At 32.2% G+C, this 19,011-nt stretch overlaps 3 protein-coding genes and 1 long non-coding RNA gene across 5 annotated transcripts; 2 read left to right on the top strand and 2 right to left on the bottom strand.

Annotated features, from left to right (window-relative positions):
* Positions 1–2,700: 2,700 nt before the first annotated feature.
* LOC140810071 (cyclin-D5-1-like) lies at positions 2,701–5,182 on the bottom strand. The gene is given in 7 exon segments (XM_073167886.1): positions 2,701–3,783; positions 3,897–3,944; positions 3,946–3,993; positions 3,995–4,032; positions 4,116–4,407; positions 4,552–4,638; positions 4,736–5,182. Coding segments are annotated over 7 exon segments (975 nt in total). The 5' UTR covers positions 4,985–5,182; the 3' UTR covers positions 2,701–3,570.
* Positions 5,183–11,013: 5,831 nt separating this feature from the next.
* On the top strand, positions 11,014–12,312 carry LOC140810061 (BTB/POZ and TAZ domain-containing protein 4-like). Its single transcript, XM_073167874.1, has 4 exons — positions 11,014–11,190; positions 11,276–11,582; positions 11,672–11,985; positions 12,069–12,312. The coding sequence occupies exons 1-4, from the start codon at positions 11,078–11,080 to the stop codon at positions 12,193–12,195; spliced, it is 861 nt and encodes a 286-aa protein (XP_073023975.1). The 5' UTR covers positions 11,014–11,077; the 3' UTR covers positions 12,196–12,312.
* A 1,581-nt stretch (positions 12,313–13,893) lies between these two features.
* Positions 13,894–17,186, top strand: LOC140840430 (glucan endo-1,3-beta-glucosidase 12-like). Of its 2 annotated transcripts, XM_073207709.1 has the most exons (3): positions 13,895–14,238; positions 14,325–15,458; positions 15,647–17,186. In XM_073207709.1, exons 1-3 carry the CDS (start codon positions 14,193–14,195, stop codon positions 15,676–15,678), a joined length of 1,212 nt encoding a protein of 403 aa, XP_073063810.1. In that variant the 5' UTR covers positions 13,895–14,192; the 3' UTR covers positions 15,679–17,186. The 2 variants fall into 2 exon arrangements, with proteins under 2 accessions (XP_073063751.1, XP_073063810.1); XM_073207650.1 differs by lacking the exon at positions 15,647–17,186 and having other exon boundaries at positions 13,894–14,238; positions 14,325–15,640.
* A 720-nt stretch (positions 17,187–17,906) lies between these two features.
* Positions 17,907–19,011, bottom strand: LOC140840596 (uncharacterized). Its single transcript, XR_012120033.1, has 3 exons — positions 18,801–19,011; positions 18,635–18,708; positions 17,907–18,311 (listed from the first exon to the last, which is right to left on the bottom strand). It is a non-coding gene; the product is annotated as an uncharacterized lncRNA (long non-coding RNA).

Raw genomic sequence — 19,011 nt, 5'->3', positions numbered from 1 at the left:
ATATATACTAAAAAAATTTAAATTTTTTGGGGGGGCCGTGGCCCCCGTTCGCCCTACACTAAATTCGCCTCTGCCTGATTCATGAGTTGTCATCTTCTCGACAAAACCTAAACCATAGGTTTGATGTGATTTTTATATTATTTTTTCCTTTGGGGAGTACAAAATTTCGTTGGCAAATATTGATATAACTGTGTGTATAAAACTAATACTAATATTTTGATTAATAAAATTATTGTGGAAATTATTTATTTTAGATTTTTAGAATTTAGAAAGAATTTAATCTCAAACTTGTTCTAGATGCTCAAAACTTTTGTGGACTTGGGCTCTGATTCTAATGACTTATGATATCATTGTAAAATCCATACCCGACATAGGTACGCCCACCAGTGGACAACGTGGGTTTCAAAACTTGTGTCGTTTTTTGGATATAAATTACAAATTTTATCCCAAAAATTAAGGAAACGATTTCTTTCCATTAAGATTTCGGGAATATCATTATTTAGATGGTGAAATCATACTTTGTATGGCTTGAAAAAGTAAGGGCAAAAAAATAAAGAAACTGCGGAGATAATGTCTGTGATTTCACCAACGTAAAGTGATTTTTCCTTTTAACATTTGGGCAAGGGGATGGGTCGATGGGAATCAAAACTTTACGAAAATTATTGGTGATATTTATGATAAAATCAAAATTCACACAGAGTTTGAACTTATGTTCTTCGATAAAAATGTTAAATCACGATATCAAAGTCGGGTTTCATGTTGCATCCGGTTATCTACTCTCGAAATAGCTCCCACTCTAGGATTGGTTGGCCTTCGAAAACAAATATTTTGTTTGATATATGGTGTATTGTCCTTGGATGATCTGCGATTGCAAGCATGTAAGCCAATTGCCGAGGGTTATTAGATATAGGTTTTCTAGGGGTGCATAGGGCCATTGAAATAATGGTTGTGGAAAATTGTGTGTTCATTAGTGTATGTTTGTGTCTTTGCGATTTTGATATTCAATATTGTTGAATTTCGGTCGTGGTCAGCTATCTTTATTTATTTATTTTTTTTGCTGCATTTTTTGTCTTTTTTCCTATGTGATACTTATATGGCACAAATGAAATATTGATATGCGCGCACTTATGCATGTAGTGTCCTATTATCACTACTGATAAAAATGATTAAAAATGTCAAAAATCGAAAAATAAATAATTTAAACAGAAATTTATAAATATTGAAGAAGAAAATCACAAAATGTCCAAATTGCATGCAATTTTCTCTTATTTGTCCCATCTCCCTAAAGAATGGACTAGTTTTTACTTGACAGTTGTTTATTACAATCGCGACACCTAATATCATTTCTTTCACTCGTTTTCACTAATCCCAGGAGAGAAATTTTGCCTTCAAAGACAGCAAGAAATTGCAGGCCAGTTATATATATATATATATATATATATATATATATATATATATATATATATATATATATATATATACACACACACACACACACATTCTTGACAAGGAATCTTGGCTGGGCATCGTTGTTATTATTATGTAATAACTGATGGACCACAACAGAAGACCAACACAGCAGGCTGCAGAATGAGACTATGGGTTATTTAATGGTTAGCTGCAAATATAGAAAGTACGTTTACAGACTGGACAAACTATGCACTGGATCCAAGCATGTGATCGAGAGGTAGTCCCCCTGCAGAGTACTTGCACCATCATTCAAGCTTTTACATGGACAATATAGAAATAAATCTACCACGATTAAGAGTGTGTTTACATGGCCCAAATAGAAATAAATCTTCTGGGTGGAGGTGTTTCGGGTGTGCGTGAAAACCAACTACTGCGCTTCAATTTTTATAACTTTTAACCAAAATTGAAAGCAAGATTGAGAAGTTTTTTTTCTAGCTTATGCGTTTTGTTAATGGCTTAAAGTTTGAATTCTTAAAAAACTTATCATATTCCACTATTATTCTGAATTTTTATTAAATATTTTTGGATTTTTTTAAAAATGTTAATTTTATTTATATACGAGTCTTTAAGAGTTTCAAATGAAATTCATAAAATTCAAAATCATATTTTATTACAAGATCGATTTGATGTTTTAAAAATCATTTTTTATAATATACATTTTCATGTTGTTTTTTTTACATATCTTGTGCATATTTATAAAAATTTTTCATTTTTTATTTTTATTAAATCTTATATAAATTTTCAAACATCCATGTTATAAAAAGATAAAAATAATTTTCGATACAAAATATCCAAAATTTAATAGTAATTATATAAATATGTTGTTTATAGTGATAGTGTGAGTGTCAAATTTAAATAATTAAAAAAAGACAAATATTATGTAGGTTAAAGATATTATTGTAATTTTACCCAAAAAAAAAATTCTGGAAGCAATTTTTCTCCAAACACTCGAACTTTGGCTTGTATTAGTTTTGGCATTTTATTTCCAAACACTCTCTATGTTCGCTTCTCGCGTAATTTCAAAAAATCTCTAATAGAATCACTTTAGAATAAACAAAAACTCTATCAATCACTCCTTGAATAAATATGTATTGCAACTTATAGCTTCAATAGATATTGTAAAATAAATTTCACCGCTGATAGTAACTATAACTTTCAATGTAATATACGAGTGCCAGACCGAGTACTAAGAGCAATTGCTGGCGCTTGGATCCAACAGATGGCAAAAAAAAAAAAGGCACAGTACAAGCATGGACCATCAAGCTTATCAAATGCTCTTTATTATTACAACTAAATCTTGAACTATAACCCTGACACACAAAAATCGAAGGGCAATCTTTAGGAGCCCTCCATTTACACCCAAGATTTTTAAATGCATGGAACTTCAGGAATCATTGTCCCAAACACATAAAGATATCAACAAGTGAAAAAGAAACTGAGCCAAGCATTCAAAAGCCAGCAGTATTCGACTTCCAGTGCTTTTACTGAATGGAAATGTAGCATAGAGACATCACATCAAACAATAACAATTTATCATCCCTCATTCCCCATTCACGCTTTTTAAGCCTCCCCAAACACATTAGAAAGAATCTTAAGTCTTCCCCTTCAATATGTAGGGCATACACCAAAGTCTTTTGAATCATGTGCAACAAATCAAAGTTATAAAGAAAGAAGGGAATAATGAATAAACAATAAGGTTTTCAAAAAAGTGATATGCACTAGTAGCATTCATTAAAACCAAACACTACTACTACTACTAAAAATGACCTTCCACAGGCTTTAATGGAGCCTTTGGACAGTTCTTTGGCTCTCACTCCCTCAACAACTGGCTTTTTTTCGCCTACTTTACTTAGCTTCTTACTCGTCACTTCCAAGCTAAAGGTATACTTTTCTTTATTTATCCAAATTCCTCCTTTCACTGTTTGCTTGGTTGTCACTACTCGAGAGTTTTCTAAAATTCTTGAAAATGGAGCGCCCCCCACCCCCCTATCAAACTTCAAACCATACCATATGTTGGAACTTTAGCCTCTCATTAAATATCACAATCAATATCAAGAAAACCAAGCAATCTTCGTAACACTTTATTGTCACACTCACTCCTTAAGATTTAGGAACCTTATGCAGAGGGCAATGTAGATCACCATCAGTATACGTTAGTCTCCGTTTCGTGCCAATCCCGGTTGTCGTATCATCGAGGACATCGATGGAGCTTGAATTAGTGGATAACAAATTTCGGGGAATGTTAGATATGGGGGTCTTGGATTTCAACGTTACAATCTCTTGTAGTAGATTATAACATGAAAATGTATGCTCCTGCCAAAATAAAGAAATCCAAGATAATCGTGGATAGAGAGAACAGCTGAGTCTTTATTTTATCAGTAATTAACAAAAAAAATGCAAGCCATTTGTAAAGTAAGGGAACTCACTTTTTCTAGGTATCCCCATGAAGGGATTGCATTAATCTTCAGTGTCAAACAACTTTTTCGTCAATTGATTATCATAAGCGGCTAAAACCGCCGCCGCATGCGACAACGGAAGGTCGATGCTCAGATACGTCAATCTCTGCATCAAAGAAGTCAAAAATTCAGAAATAAGTTTCTTATAGACACATCGAAGTACAAACCATGTAAATGTATCTAGTTTACCTTCCATTACGGTCAAGATTAAATCAGCAGCTCGAGTTACCAGTTCTTTATGCCTCAATTCCTCACAAAACTTGGTGGTGAAATAATTGAGATAAGCAAAAGGAGTGGCATAACTCATTCTCCATTCCAACGTATTAAGAACGAATAACTCCATTTTTTTAATCACAGTTCCTTCGAAATTGTATTCATCTACATGATATTCGGATAATCCCGGTACCTCACGTTCCTCCATTTTTGCAGCAATGGATAAACTTGCAACTGATAATAAGCGAATAGCCCACAATTTTTCCTCCTATCAACATCAAGAAAGTCCCCAAGTCACATAACAAACAGAATGATAAAATCCAAAAATCCCGTCTCAAGAAATGTCTATATCAGAGATTTTAACGAAAGGGATTAATAAAAAAATCAAACTATTAATTAAATCCACACTTACATCGATCCACCTTCTTGAAAAGAACCGATCTAAATAAATCATTGACAGATAGGCTGTACTTAAGTGAAATCCAAACCGACCTTTTGCCTGTATACACACAAAAATCCAATAAAACCATAAATAATCAAACAAAAAGTGAAGCATAATAGTACCAAGTAACACAAAAGAAAAGGCAAAAAAATACATCAAGAATCCATTTAATGGCATCCAAACGGGCGCATTTGAACCAGCTTCTTTTATCCTTCACCGAATAGTCACTCCCACTTGCTTGAAAACTGGTCTCCCTCTGTATTAGATTTTCAATATAATCACAATCGGATTCCGAAACAGGATAAAGCTCAAAGTTTTCATCTTTCTGATTATACTGCTCTTCCAAACAGGACTCATTTTCGTTACACAAAAGATTAGATAATGGAGTTTCAAAATCCTCCATCTCGATTTTTCTCCGGCCTGCGCAAAAATACTGAGCGATCCCGGTATAGAAAAGAGTAGAATTACTATAAATAACAGTATCGAAAATTAAAGGGCTGGGGTTGAACTGGCGTTGAATGGTGGAGAGATTGAGGAAATCTTGATTCCAGAAAGCAAGAATTAAGGTTGTAAGGTCGAGGAGTGGTTTTCTGGTGCCGCCAAATTTAGCGCATGGAACATATTATAGAGTTTTTATTGTATGATAAATGATTTTTTTATATGATTCTCAAAATAATTATTTTTCTATTCAATTAACTCAAGAATTTAAATTCGTCATTTGATTCCACGAATTGTATCCAATTAGCAAATCTTTTCCATAAGTTATTGAGAGCACATAAATGCTGATTGGGAAATGAATGTGGTCAGAATTATTTATTAATTGAAAAGAAACAAAAAAATAAAATAAATGTATTATAGACAAATCAAACAAGAAGAAAATTATGCTTCGTATATGGTTATTTCGTGTAAGTCAAAGAATAGATGTTTATCTTTATTTTTAATTTATATAATACTTTATGAACCAAATTCAAAACAGTGTCTAAATGTATTCTCAAAAATAGATGAATTGTCTCTCCTTTGTGTCATTTTGGTTCATTAAAATAAATACCAATGAGAAAATATAGGATGTGAAATGCATGTATTGGTTAGTATATTTTAGGGAAAAAATTGGGAAAGTAAAGCACAAATAAAGATTTAACCTTAGAAATCGTACTCATGCATCCTACATGTTCTTTTATCCCACAAATTTTTTGATTAATACGTTAAATTAACTAAAATTAATTAATAAATTTTATAAGACGACAAAAGCTACTATTCCTACTAAAATCCCAATAAAATAAGCAGGTTTTAAAGTTATGATATATATATTTTTTTTAAAGGAAGGGATAAATCATTATTTTATCATGTACACACACACACACACACACACACACACACACACACACACACACACACACACACATATATATATATATATATATATATATATATATATATATATATATATATATATATATATATATATATATCGACCATTTCTAATGTGATATAATCACTCCGCCATTGGACACAAGATCCAAAGACTGGATAATTTATGATATCCAATTGGTGGGAATGGAGTTATATAAAATTGCATTAAAATTCTATAAGCTATTATTCATCGAGTGTAAGAAAATATGAAGTACAGTGTATACATGTCAATTTTTTTTTAGTCAACATACCATTTAATACATATATATACATATATATGTATGTATGTGTGTGTGTGTGAACATTTGTTTTTCTAATATATGCATATTAATTATGTGATCCTCTTTATGATATAAAAAAACAATAATTATTAATGGTGTACCAGTCCAGTACCGTTACTCTTATAAATTGAAGAGGATGAAAGAAATGAAGATCAAGAGATTAATAATTTGAATAACACAAAAAATCATGTGAGACGGTCTCATTGGTCAATTGTGTGAGACATATATTCTATTTGAATCACCTGTTAAAATGTAATACTTTTTATTGTAAATATGAGTAAGGATGTCTCATCTCCCGAATAAAGATATGCGAGAACGTCTCGTACTACATATTATTTGAAGAAATGCAAGAACGAAAATATTATGCATGGAAATTCATAATGGATTAGATAAAATTAAATTCAAGATTGATTATGTACCAATAAAATTATTTAGTTTATTAGAATATATGAATAGCTTTGTTGTTATGAGCCTGATCCAAATCGTATATTATTATTTGTTTTGTATGAATTTAGTATATATGTGGTATTAGTAAAAAATTATCATATTTGATGCTCGTTTACCATCTTTAGGCAGGTTGTTTTTGTATAAATATGCATTTCAAGTAATATATTTGTTATAAATAAATAAATAACGATATTGTTGAGTATTCTCCAACTTATTGAGAAATTAATGATTCTCTTGTTAATTTCTTTAACTTACCGTGGTGTTATCTTTGTAGCATCCGAAATACTGACGACTTATAATTACTTTGTACTTCGTTTCTGTGTAGTGTAGCGTCTTCAAATCCATCTCAATAAAGTTATTTAGAACATTGGCTTTCGAACGGTGACACACCAGACTCGTATCATATACTTAATGAGTTTGTGACATTTTATTTTTGTCGTGAATTAGCATGTTGACATTTTTAATCATACAATTAACTATCGTTTTTCTTTCATTTTTTTCGAGATTAATGGGATGTTACATTTATAGCAGTACCTCAAATGTACATGTAATAAGGAATTTATTAGTAGCTGGAATGTTATAATTGGTGATGGGTAGGAGCGGGTTCAGCGAGCCAGAAGCTGGACCACCCCACCGGCCTGCATGAGCTGGGAATTATCATAATTCATGCCATTACGTTCCTCTTCTTCTCTTATTTATTCAATCATAATAATGTATATATATCGTCTATTATTTATGATAAATAAAACAACTAAGGGAATTAGATTTTTATTTTTTTTAATTTTTTACGAAATCGGACCAAAAAAATATGAGAGGATAAATTTTCAGGATTAAATGGGGAATATATTTAAAAAAATTCGTGAATATATTTTTTAAAATAAAAAAAAAAGAGAAGATTATTTTCGAGATGGCATTATCCAGACCAATTTTAGACAGGTTATTATTATGGAGAAGTTATTTAAAAATCCCCAATCATAATATTTTTTTGCATTCACTCCCTACCCACAAAATTGTGGTACTATTTCATACAAAATGTGGTACACTTCATGTGGAAATGTGGTACTAAAAAAGTACCTAGGGACTGAAAACAAAGAAAAAAGACGGCTGGGGACTGAAGCCAAATTTCTCGTATTATTATTTATGCCGCATGGGACTGTGTGCAAAGATTCTGATTTCTGAACTTTGACTGAGAATTACCTAAACAAGACCCCTATTCCCAATTTTGACTGATTATTATATTTGTGTTTCTTTATTTTATTATATGTAAACATATACATATATGTGTTGTATGTATGTATGTATGTATGTATGTATTATGTATTGTAGCTGCTTCCATTATATACAATAACAAAGTTTAATGTGAAAACTATTTTTCATCTTATTATATTATAGTTATAATTTATGCAATATTTTATTTTTTTTATTGATTTAAAGACAATATCATCTCGAAATGTAACGCATGCCCAATAAAGAAACTAATTGGAGTACATTATATTTAATCAGTTGGCGAATTATATTCTGAATTCTCCCAACAAAATTTTTTATTCGGTTGGTTGAAAATTGAAATATATCTAAAAATTTCATATTCTCTAATCAATTTTTCTTTAAATTTTTTCAAAGTTTAGATGAAATGTACTTCATGCTACTCATTCTTATAAGATGTGAAAAAAAAAACTATTATTTTTTTAGCAGTTAAAATTGATGAGTGAAATGAAATTAATGAAATTCAATTTTCTCTGGCTCGGCCTTTTCTTGTGGGAGTTAGTTGAGATTTGATTTGACTCATCATGTTTTCTTTAATAAATTATTTTCTTGAAATGAAACATCTCCATATTTTCAATATCTATAATATATTAAAAATAATCATTCTCAAAAAAAAAAAAAAATGAGCTGATGAAGATTATTTTACAAATTTTTCATATTATAAATGTGTTTTAAAAAGATTTCTCATATTCTAAACATCGTCACCCCTTCCTTTATAATTATAATAATAATAATTATTATTATTGTTATTATTATTTGTTTTAATTATTTTTAAAGTAGGTGTCTTGTGAAACGGTCTCACGAATATTTATCTGTGATACGAGTCAATCCTACCAATATTTACAATAAAAAGTAATACTTTTAGTATAAAAAGTATAGTAGGTCTCTTGTGATATGATATAACGGATCATTATCTGTAAGACGGGTCAACCCTACTGATATTCACAATAAAAAGTAATGGATGATCCAAATAAGATATTCGTCTCACAAAATACGACATGTGAGACCGTCTCACACAATTTTTCGCCTAAAAAGTAATATTTTTTCATGGATTACTCAAATAAGAGATTAGTCTCACACAATACGACTCGTGAGACCGTCTCAGACAAATTTTTATTAGCATCAAATCAGATGTCTATTATTGGTCTATCAAAATAACATGTCGACTGATGGAACATGTTATACATACATATTCATATATATAATTTTCATTTTAATGAAAAACTTTTTCTTTTTTCCTTTTAAAAAAAAGTTAATGGGTAACAATCTAATTCTTGTTTCATTTTCATTGTTAATGGGCAAGCGAAGCCCAATACGTTCCTATTATACCCAACCTTAAGGTCCGAGGCTACGAGGCTTATAAGGCCCACATAGGAATAAACTTTTCTTAATCTATATTCATATTAGTCCTATTTTATCTTTTTTAAAAGCGACTTATTTTTACCTAAATTATATTTATTATATAAGTTTACACAAAAAAACTTTTGTGAGACGATCAATTTTCATAAATTCAGAAGCAGTGATGACACATGCAAAAAGATGATATATATCAATAAATTTAATTTGACAAGAAACATAGAAACATTCCAAGGAAATAAAGAAGGTATTAAAGAAAATATAATATGTGGCCTTGAGATTTAGATAAATTCATGTGCAAGTACTTAGTGTACTTTTTTTTTATCTATTGGATGGAGTCACCAATTACAATGTATCTATTTTATTATCACTTTCCGACATATGCTCGATCCAAGTCTGTCTTCTTCCATAATCTCTTTCAGTCTTGTCGGAGGGTCCTCGATCATGCTCCAGCCTCTATCATGTTAGTGTACTTTATATTCAGAAATTCATGAATTTTACCAATCTATTACAATTAGATTCGTCTCAAAGTTATACAACGAAATACTTTATAAAAATATACGAATCCTGCAATCATATTTATTGAGTATTAGAAAAACGATTAAATATGTCCTCTCGAAATATTTAAGTTTCACAATTTTCATCAAACACACTTGAACTACCATAGTTAAAAAATTTGAGATATACAATTATCATCGATTATAATATGTCCAGGCCGTTTCAAAAGAGTCATTCGACTTGGGTCTATTTTTTCATGGCCATAATGTTTTTAAAAAAACTTATTATATAATAGTGTAAATTGGTTTAATATAAAATTATTATTCATAGATATTTTTTCTTCCCTATCACAAAAATTTATTTTTCATATGCCAGTATAAATTTGTTTTATGATTTATGAGCCTTTATTATTTATAGGTTGTTTGATTATTTTTTTCAATATAAATTTATTTTTCTCGAGACCAATATAATCGAATGTCCCATTTTTTAAACTTCGTTCAAACGCAGAAACATGTATCTTCCCCTTGTTAGTTGTTATAAATATTGGTTCCATATTATCTCTCAAATTCTCCTTCTTTTTTAGTTAAATTTCTCTCACTCTCTCTTTTGTAAATAATATAATAGCCAATCATCCCACTATCAAAAGATTGTTGATTAGCTTTCTTATTTACCAGGAGAATTGGCATTCTGGGATTCTTGAAAATATTGCAGGTTTATTGAAATAAGTAGTGTTGTTGCTTCAAAATCACAATTTCCATAAGATATTGTTACGGAACTTGAAAGGTAATGTGGGATTTCCTTAACTTCAACTTTTGTTGGAATCTTGGCTTAGATTTATTGAAAAACGTGGCTGAAATGGTTTGTTCATCATACAGAGAAAAATCCTTAGACTTGGTGACAAAAATGGGACCTGGAAATGAGGAATCTCGGTCGAATTTGGAGAGAAAAATGTTGCCTCTCTAATACGAGGTTTTATCACAGAGGCCTTTCCACATCAGGATAAAAAAACAGAGGCCATTGTTGTTCCTCTAATTCGATGAACGATCCAATGGATCGTCTCTTTGACAAAGCTTACAGAGCAGACGTTTCGATTTTAACCGATGATGGCGGTGTGTAAGTTTCTTGTCCCATGTATTTGACATTTTTGGAAAATGGGCATCTGCAAAGAACTATTTTTTTTATTGTGTTTTAAAAATGTAATTTAATCTATCCAGGGTAATGCTTCTCCGGTTTTCAGAAGCATGTTAAAGCAACAGAAAGGCCGAACACGAGGCAAACGCCCTCGTTCGATCTCGATCCGAGGAGTTCAACCCGAGGCAGCTCGAATTTTCATTCGATTCCTATATTCTTCTTGGTAATTATCATCATTCAACACCAAGATGCCAAGATCTGTTTCTTCTGTAATTCGACATACAATTTGATACATTCTGCATTTGCAGCTACGAAGAAGGAAAAATGAAAGAATTTGCAATGCCATTGCTGGTTTTATCCCACGCATACATGGTTCCTCAGCTTAAACAAGTATGCGAATCTTGGCTCGAGCAAAGATTGTTATCCATCGAAAACGCAGTGGATATTTTCCAGCTTTCGCTTCTGTGCGACGCCTCTCGCCTCAGCTTAATCTGCCATCGTTTCGTTTTGAAGAATTTCAAATCCGTTTTGGCCACCGAAGGGTGGAATGCCATGAAAGAGAGCCATCCTGTACTGGAGAAGGAAGTACTCACCTCTATAATTGACGAGGACTTTGTAAGTAAATATAGTTATATTTATACTTAGACGAGAAGAATACTATAAATTCATTTCCTTTACATGGGATATTGTTTCTGATTCTCCAGAGGCAAAAGGAGAGGACGAGGAAGGCGAATGAGAGGAAAATTTACGAGCAACTATACGAGGCAATGGAGGCTCTGGTTCACATATGTAAAGATGGTTGTCGGACCATCGGTCCGTTTAACAAAACCGTGAGAGACGATCGTGAACCTTGTGAATACATGGCTTGTAAAAGGTTGAAAGCGCTTGTTCGACACTTCGCCAGATGTAAGCTGAGAGGTCCCGGTGGATGCGTCCATTGCAAGAGAATGTGGCAAATTTTGGAATTGCATTCTAGGCTTTGTGTTGATTCAGATGCTTGTGGAGTTCCCTTGTGCAGGTGATGTCTTGTTAAAGAACTAATATATATACATACATTGCCGAGGAGGGCGGGGCTAACTGTTGAAATGTGTTATTTTACAGGAACTTTAGGCAGAGGAGAAGGAAACAGAACAAGAAAGAGGACCTGAGATGGAGAACCTTGGTGAAAAAGATAGTGAGATCCAAGAGTGTAAATGGAGCTCCATTCTTTGTGTTGGAATCAACATAGTTCAAAGCTTCCTTTATTGCTTCTAATTGGAAAATATCAACTTTGTCCATATGTATATATATCATACTACTTTGTACTATGAAGACAAAGGATCCATTTTTTAGAAAGAGATTATCCCAGATCTTTAACTCATTTCAATGAAGTCGAATATTTATATATACTAAGAATGTTCACGTGTGACACATACGTTGGTGACTAATAATTAAACATATAACCACAAGATTTAGATTATTTTAAAATCATTGGAATAACATATTGTCTATAAGTATTTATCAACCTAAATACATGAAAACACAATAAATAAAAATAAATCATGACAATAAATCATGTTCATATAACATTTTCAATCCGCGTGATTATAATATAATTATAGCTTTCTCAAATCAGCAACTATATTATATAGTTTGGATGTGAGAGGACTCAAAATAACCATCAAAATAAATTTTACTAATTAATTACCCGTCTGAAAAAAACAAGAAGAAACCATGTAAAACTGCGAAAGTGGAAAAAAAATAAGAACAAATTAAATGTATTCAATGAATATCAATGCCCATATATATATAATTCGGAAAATGAGAATTTAAAATTACTATCAAAATAAATAATTGGAGACTAATATAAACTCATAATTGTGTGAAAAGGATAAGTATATTATATAAATTAACCGAACGATAAAAAAGATGAAGAAAAATAAATGGAAACAAAACACGAACCATCGATAAAAATTACACTAATTAATAAATCAAGGAAACAAGCATAACATCAAATAATTAAGTAAGTAAACTCATAGAAGGAGAAAAATAGACAATCACTAAAATAAAATGAAACCATAAAAGATTCAATGCATTAAACAAATTAATGTAATAAAATTAAAATAAATATAGACCAATATATAGTTCGGATGATGTGAGCTCAAAATAAATCATTCGAATTCGAGATGTAAACTTCAAATTTTGTGAGAAGTGACAAATATATTTTGCTAATTAATTAACTGAACTCCGAAAAAAATGCTACGTAGAACTGCAAGGGAGAAAAATAGGATTAAATTCAATGTACTCAATGAATATTCTCATATAAAAAAACAACTTGCTAAGTATTACGTAGAGATGTGGAGAGCATTTCAATTCATTAACACTGAATGAGAAGAATGAAGTTATTTGTTATCTCTCTTTACAAGAAATACGTATAAAGATAACTAACTGTTAACTTATATCTGATACTAAGCTAAATAGAGAAGACCAAATATGAAAAATTCACGACTAGAAGCGATATACTTATATGCAAATAAATAAGTAGATAGATACCTATTAATTTGATGGCATTGTAGGCCTTAGAGAGGAACCAAATGGAAAGCCAAATCGGTCAACTATTTTTCGGTCGGTTTCTACGTTTATTTATTTTTTCAAGATTCTTTCCGGTAAAAATTCTCAAAACTGACATGAAGTACCTAATCAGTCAAAACTAATTTTTATATTATCACAAGATTTAAATATAATTAACTCATCCGTTCCAATGACCTTTTTTTTCTTCAATTATTCTTAATATATAATTCAGTTTCTACATTTAATATCATTTTTCTTGCTTTATACTAACTATTAAGAATCACACATCGTGTTCATATTAGTTTAATTATAAGAGAGAAAAAAACATCAAATCAACTAACAGAAAATACTTCTAGCAAAATCCAAAAAAGAAAAAGTTCTGATTCCATATGATGGGGTGCTTAGTACAAGCCCAGACATAAAACAATTATATTTTAAGGTTTAATCACGTCTTTAATGCCTTGCTTTGCACTTCATTAACATACCCTTTTCCTTTTTCATGCTTTCTGAATAACAACACAGTGGAATCCTTAAAAAAAATTTAAAAAATCAGTACAATTGGTCTTTTCTAGCTCTGTAAAAATGACAGAATATGAGACTCAGTGATACACAGAGAGGATTTCAGCCTTTGTCCCCCACCCCATCTTCATTCACTTCTTGTGTGGAAGATCGACTATGGCTTGGTTGCTTTCTATTTTCACCCTCGCCTTATACCTAACTGGTAATAGTTTTAACCCAAAGATTTCATCTTTAAATAATACTCTTGCATTTTCATTTTTTAAAATATTTCTGTTTTCTAATGTGCAGCAACTAGTCAGGAATCGGTGGAGTTCTTGGCTCTCCATGATTCAACTCCACAAAATCTTGAAGCTTCATCTGCAAATGGGGTTCCCATGGCTGTTCAAATAGATAATGAGCACCTCAAGAATGTGTCAGAAAGTGTTTTAATGGCTGAATCTTGGGTTAGGGCTAATGTTCTTGCAAATTACCCAGCCATTAATGTGAGCACTATTGTAATTGGTAACACCATTTTATGCAACAAAGATCAAGAAGAGAAGTTGATTTTGATTTCACCATCAATCAAGAACATTCACTATTCACTCACTAGGTGGGGTTTGCAGAATGAGATTAAAGTGTCTGCTTCTTTGTCCTCCAATTGTTTGGAATCGAACTTTGAAAACTACAGAGTTGATTTGGCCCAAAAGTACATCAAACCTCTACTTGAACTCTTGCAAGAAATAGGTTCACCTTATGTTGTGAATCCCCCTCCACATTTGGTTGATTTGTCTGATGAAACCTTGAGTATGCTAAAATCCCACTCAAAATCCATTCAAAGTCTAGGGGTTCTTCACTTCAAAAACACTCGAATAATTCTCAGTAGCCCAAGAAAAGAGAGACCGTTCACCAGAAAGCTATCATTCATGGATTTATACAGCAGGATAGTTCCATTTCCACCGAGGCCTACTCCTATATCCCCTTTTAGAAGTCCTCTTCCTCCATTAGTTGGAACAGTTTCACCTCCACCAAATTTTCTTCCTTTTGGTCCTTCACAGCCTCCACTAACTAACCCAACACCCCATCCATTTTTACCCCATTTGGCACCAATGGCTAACCCACCTAGCCCTCCATTTGGGCTGCCCCATTTGCCTCCATGCAACCCATCTGGTTCTGTGGGTGCACCAGTGGCAGGGGTCCACCATGGACTGTGGTGTGTGGCAAAGCCTAATGTGCCAGCTGGCACGCTGCAAGAAGCTCTAGACTATGCCTGTGGAGAAGGTGGTGCTGATTGTGAAGCCATTAAGCCACAGGGGGCATGCTTTTTCCCTGATACTGTTGTGGCTCATGCTTCTTATGCTTTCAACAATTACTGGCAGAAGACTAAGAGGCATGGCGGCACTTGTAGCTTTGGAGGCACTGCTATGCTCATTAATACTGACCCCAGTAAGAATATCTTTTGCTTCTTAATTTATGAATTTTATGGAATGCCTCACATATATTATATTTTGGAACCTTAAGCCTTTAGGTATGACCTTAAAACAGTTTTTTCACTTTTCCATCTACCCCATTAGCTCTGACATGCCTCTGATTTCCAGATTCTCATTTTAACAACATTAAATTTGTTATTGCAGGTTACGGTCACTGTGGATTCGTTCTTACTTAGTATGATTAATTGCAGGGATTATTGTCATTTGGGGTTAGGTTTGTTTTTGTTTTTTTTATGTAAAATAAGAAACCAAGACACTTGACTCAGGCGAACCATTTCTTTTTTCTTTCTTCGGTCTTTGGTTAAGTTGTAATCTAAAGTAGAAGCATTTGGGATTCCATGCTAAATAAGAAAAGCTCTTCTGACTATATGTTGCTATTAATTGAGATGGTACCAAGATTGTGTAGCGTTTGGAATCTGGATGGCCAAATTACCATTCAGGATATGCATTTTGCTGTCATGTTTCGGTATTTCGCACTGCATTTTTTGGAATTTTTAGGCTTCTTGACTCAAGCAAGAGGTGCAATCAAGTCGGGATAATTTTTTCTGACCGCTATACTAAAGTTGGACGCAAAGAATATTCCCAACTCAAGCTCCATTGAGCATTGACTTTCAAGTTCGATCATGATTTCAGCAATTATTAACTTACATAAAATCTTGATTTCTCAGTATCGATAAAGTTATAACATTCTATGGACAAAAGTATGCATCCTAAATCAAACAACCATTAAGAAATTTCAAATGTGGAAGTCAGACTACATAACTCGATAGAGTTTCAAAATAAAAACCAATTTTCGAAAACAAAGGGACCATATGAGTATTTCATTTTTACTTTACTACACCCTCACTTGAGGGTGCTTCGACCATGCAGTGTACCCCACTGCAGGAGGAATCTGCATGGGAATGGCCGAGATTTGGCCCCTCGTGAATTGGTCAAATCTTGAACATTGATTCTACAGATATGGTAGTACCTCATCTGTAGGATCGAATTTCTCCTCACTTGAGGTGTTACTTGATTTATTTTTTAAAAAAAATACATTCACGCCCCCCACATGTGACGTGATTTGCTAATTTTTTTTATATATATAAAAAAACTAATATTTGAAGTTACGTCCTTGGTTAGCGCGACCAATAAAAGTCACACCAATATTGTCTCGTCCTACTTCTGAGCGAGATAACCCATTTTCCACACTTTCAAAGTTTTCAACAATTCTAGAAACCTCGATTGGAAGTTTGGAATCGAACTTCAAAGGGCCAGCCTACGATATAAAAAGAGTGTTACCGAGGATATAAAATTTGTGCTACCAAAATTTAAAGGAGGGTTGTTTACTAAGTCGTCCCCCTTCTTTTATTCCATTCTACATGACCGTTAATGGGATTTCTCTTCGTGCTGGTACATGTGCCCATGAAATTCTTTATCCATATAATTCCTTTGAGATTGCGTCCAAGGAGAACAGTTGTGAACTAAATTTTCAGAAGTAAAAGCAAGACTGACTAAAAGAAAGTTAATATCTTAGCACAAGACCAGAATTTACATTGAACGGATTAATAATTAGTAGAGGAATAAGCAACTAGCTGAGAGAACTGCCCCAATATGATTCTTACTATACGGAATGATATTTCATGACTATTCTTGGTTGGTCCCATTATCAATCCTCCTTGATCAGTCCTTCTTGTTGCTTGTTACGTTATCTTATCGTTCTATCTGTAAAAAGAATAGCAGGAGATTAATGAAACTCCATTCTTAACTTTTTGGTAGCCATTATCTTGTGTTGGTTCATTTTTTTAGTCTTCAGACCCTGTTATGATGGAAAGGACTCAATATATGTATTGTGTAAGAATATCTGAAAAGGGGGTAAGAATCTGGCATGATCAAGATTGTACGTGACCATAATACCTTTCGCTGCTTCATATATATGAAAATTAAATTAGGAAAAATATAATCGAATAAAATTTTTATATATTTATAAATTAATTTCATATATTTTTATTATTTTCAATTATTTTAAAAAAACAATAATATTGTAATTATCACTAAAATTTATTTAACAATAAAATTAATATTTAAATACTATTACTATTTTAATTATTAAAGTAAAGGCATATTTACAAATATTTTTAATAAGTATATTTAAATTAAAATTAATAAATATAAATTATAATTATAAATATTTAATTATCTATCCAATTATTTTAAGAATATATATTTAATTAGTATTTGGGGCATTTTGGTCATTACAATAAAATTTACAAAATTAATCCATCATTTTAAAATCATACCAAACACCATGTTATTTATCCCACCATACTATTAATTTATATCTCTCATTTTTTAATCACTCTAATTATTAATCATTTACTTATACTATCGTACATACTAAACGGAGCCACAAGGTAATGCTAATGAAACTGGACAGTGATCAGTTAGGGGAATAAAACAAAGTACCACTTGGCCTACTAAATCATTTTGGTAATTGGTACATGACAAGAATGCACCAAATAAAATTGAAACAACACAAACAAAATACGCTTTAAGTTAATATCAGCATTTGAATCACAAATCACTAGATGCATAAAAGAAGAACAATTTATGTCCCAGTTCACTAAACTAGAGCTTGTGAAGAGTTCTTGCCTTGAATGAACCAGTAAAATCATGATCTTTCAACGTCAACTTAAGCATAAAAATCTCCACGACATAGCTTTAATATAAAGATGCAACACCTACGAATGAGGATGAGACACACCTTCTCGATTAACCCTTGAGCAGCCATGTACTCGTAATACTTGCGCATTAGCATTTCTTCCACTACCTACAATTCCCACAATAATTCAGAACCTCCACATTTAAGTGAAAATGCAATACACCCCATTTCAAATCGTTAGATGAAGCAGCAAAGTGAAGCCTTTAGCAATAGATGACATCCAAACACTTGTACTAATTTTCTTGAAATCAATTGTATCTATGCTACCTTGTGTATAAACAAGGAATATGGAGAAAATCCAGAAAATTTAGGCGGACATCAAAAAACAATTATCCGGATAAACAAACTAAAAAACCTCAAGAAACCTCATTTATGTTCAATCTAGATAAGATTAAAGGAAATCCAATATCAAACAGATCAAAACAAAAAACTTGGAGTCTATGCAATTCATGGGACATCGACCTGTATGCGTCCATTAGAAGGTCATTCTGCTTCTCCAAGTGGTCTGCATACAATCATTTAGATAAAACTCGAACTGGGTTTCCCAGAAATAAGTTCTATTATCCATATGCAGAAATAAAGATAGACTCGATTTACTTGAACATATCGAGTGCTTGGGATCCATGCTGGTCAAGTGCCGAAGGGATCAACAAAAATATATTCAGGAAAAAGTCCCAACTTCAAATTTCGGCATTCACCAACACCGGGAGTCAATCAAAAAGGGGAAAAAAGTTCGACTCCGGAATTCGAACCGCTCAATTTCTCGGCAAACAGCGAACAGAAGTTCTTGAAATATAGACAGCAGGGT

The sequence above is a fragment of the Primulina eburnea genome, chromosome 1 (assembly GCF_022965805.1).
Source record: "Primulina eburnea isolate SZY01 chromosome 1, ASM2296580v1, whole genome shotgun sequence".
Classification (NCBI taxonomy): domain Eukaryota; kingdom Viridiplantae; phylum Streptophyta; class Magnoliopsida; order Lamiales; family Gesneriaceae; genus Primulina; species Primulina eburnea.
The sequence above is the reverse complement of the archived record's forward strand: the minus strand, read 5'-3'. Positions and strand labels throughout refer to the sequence as shown.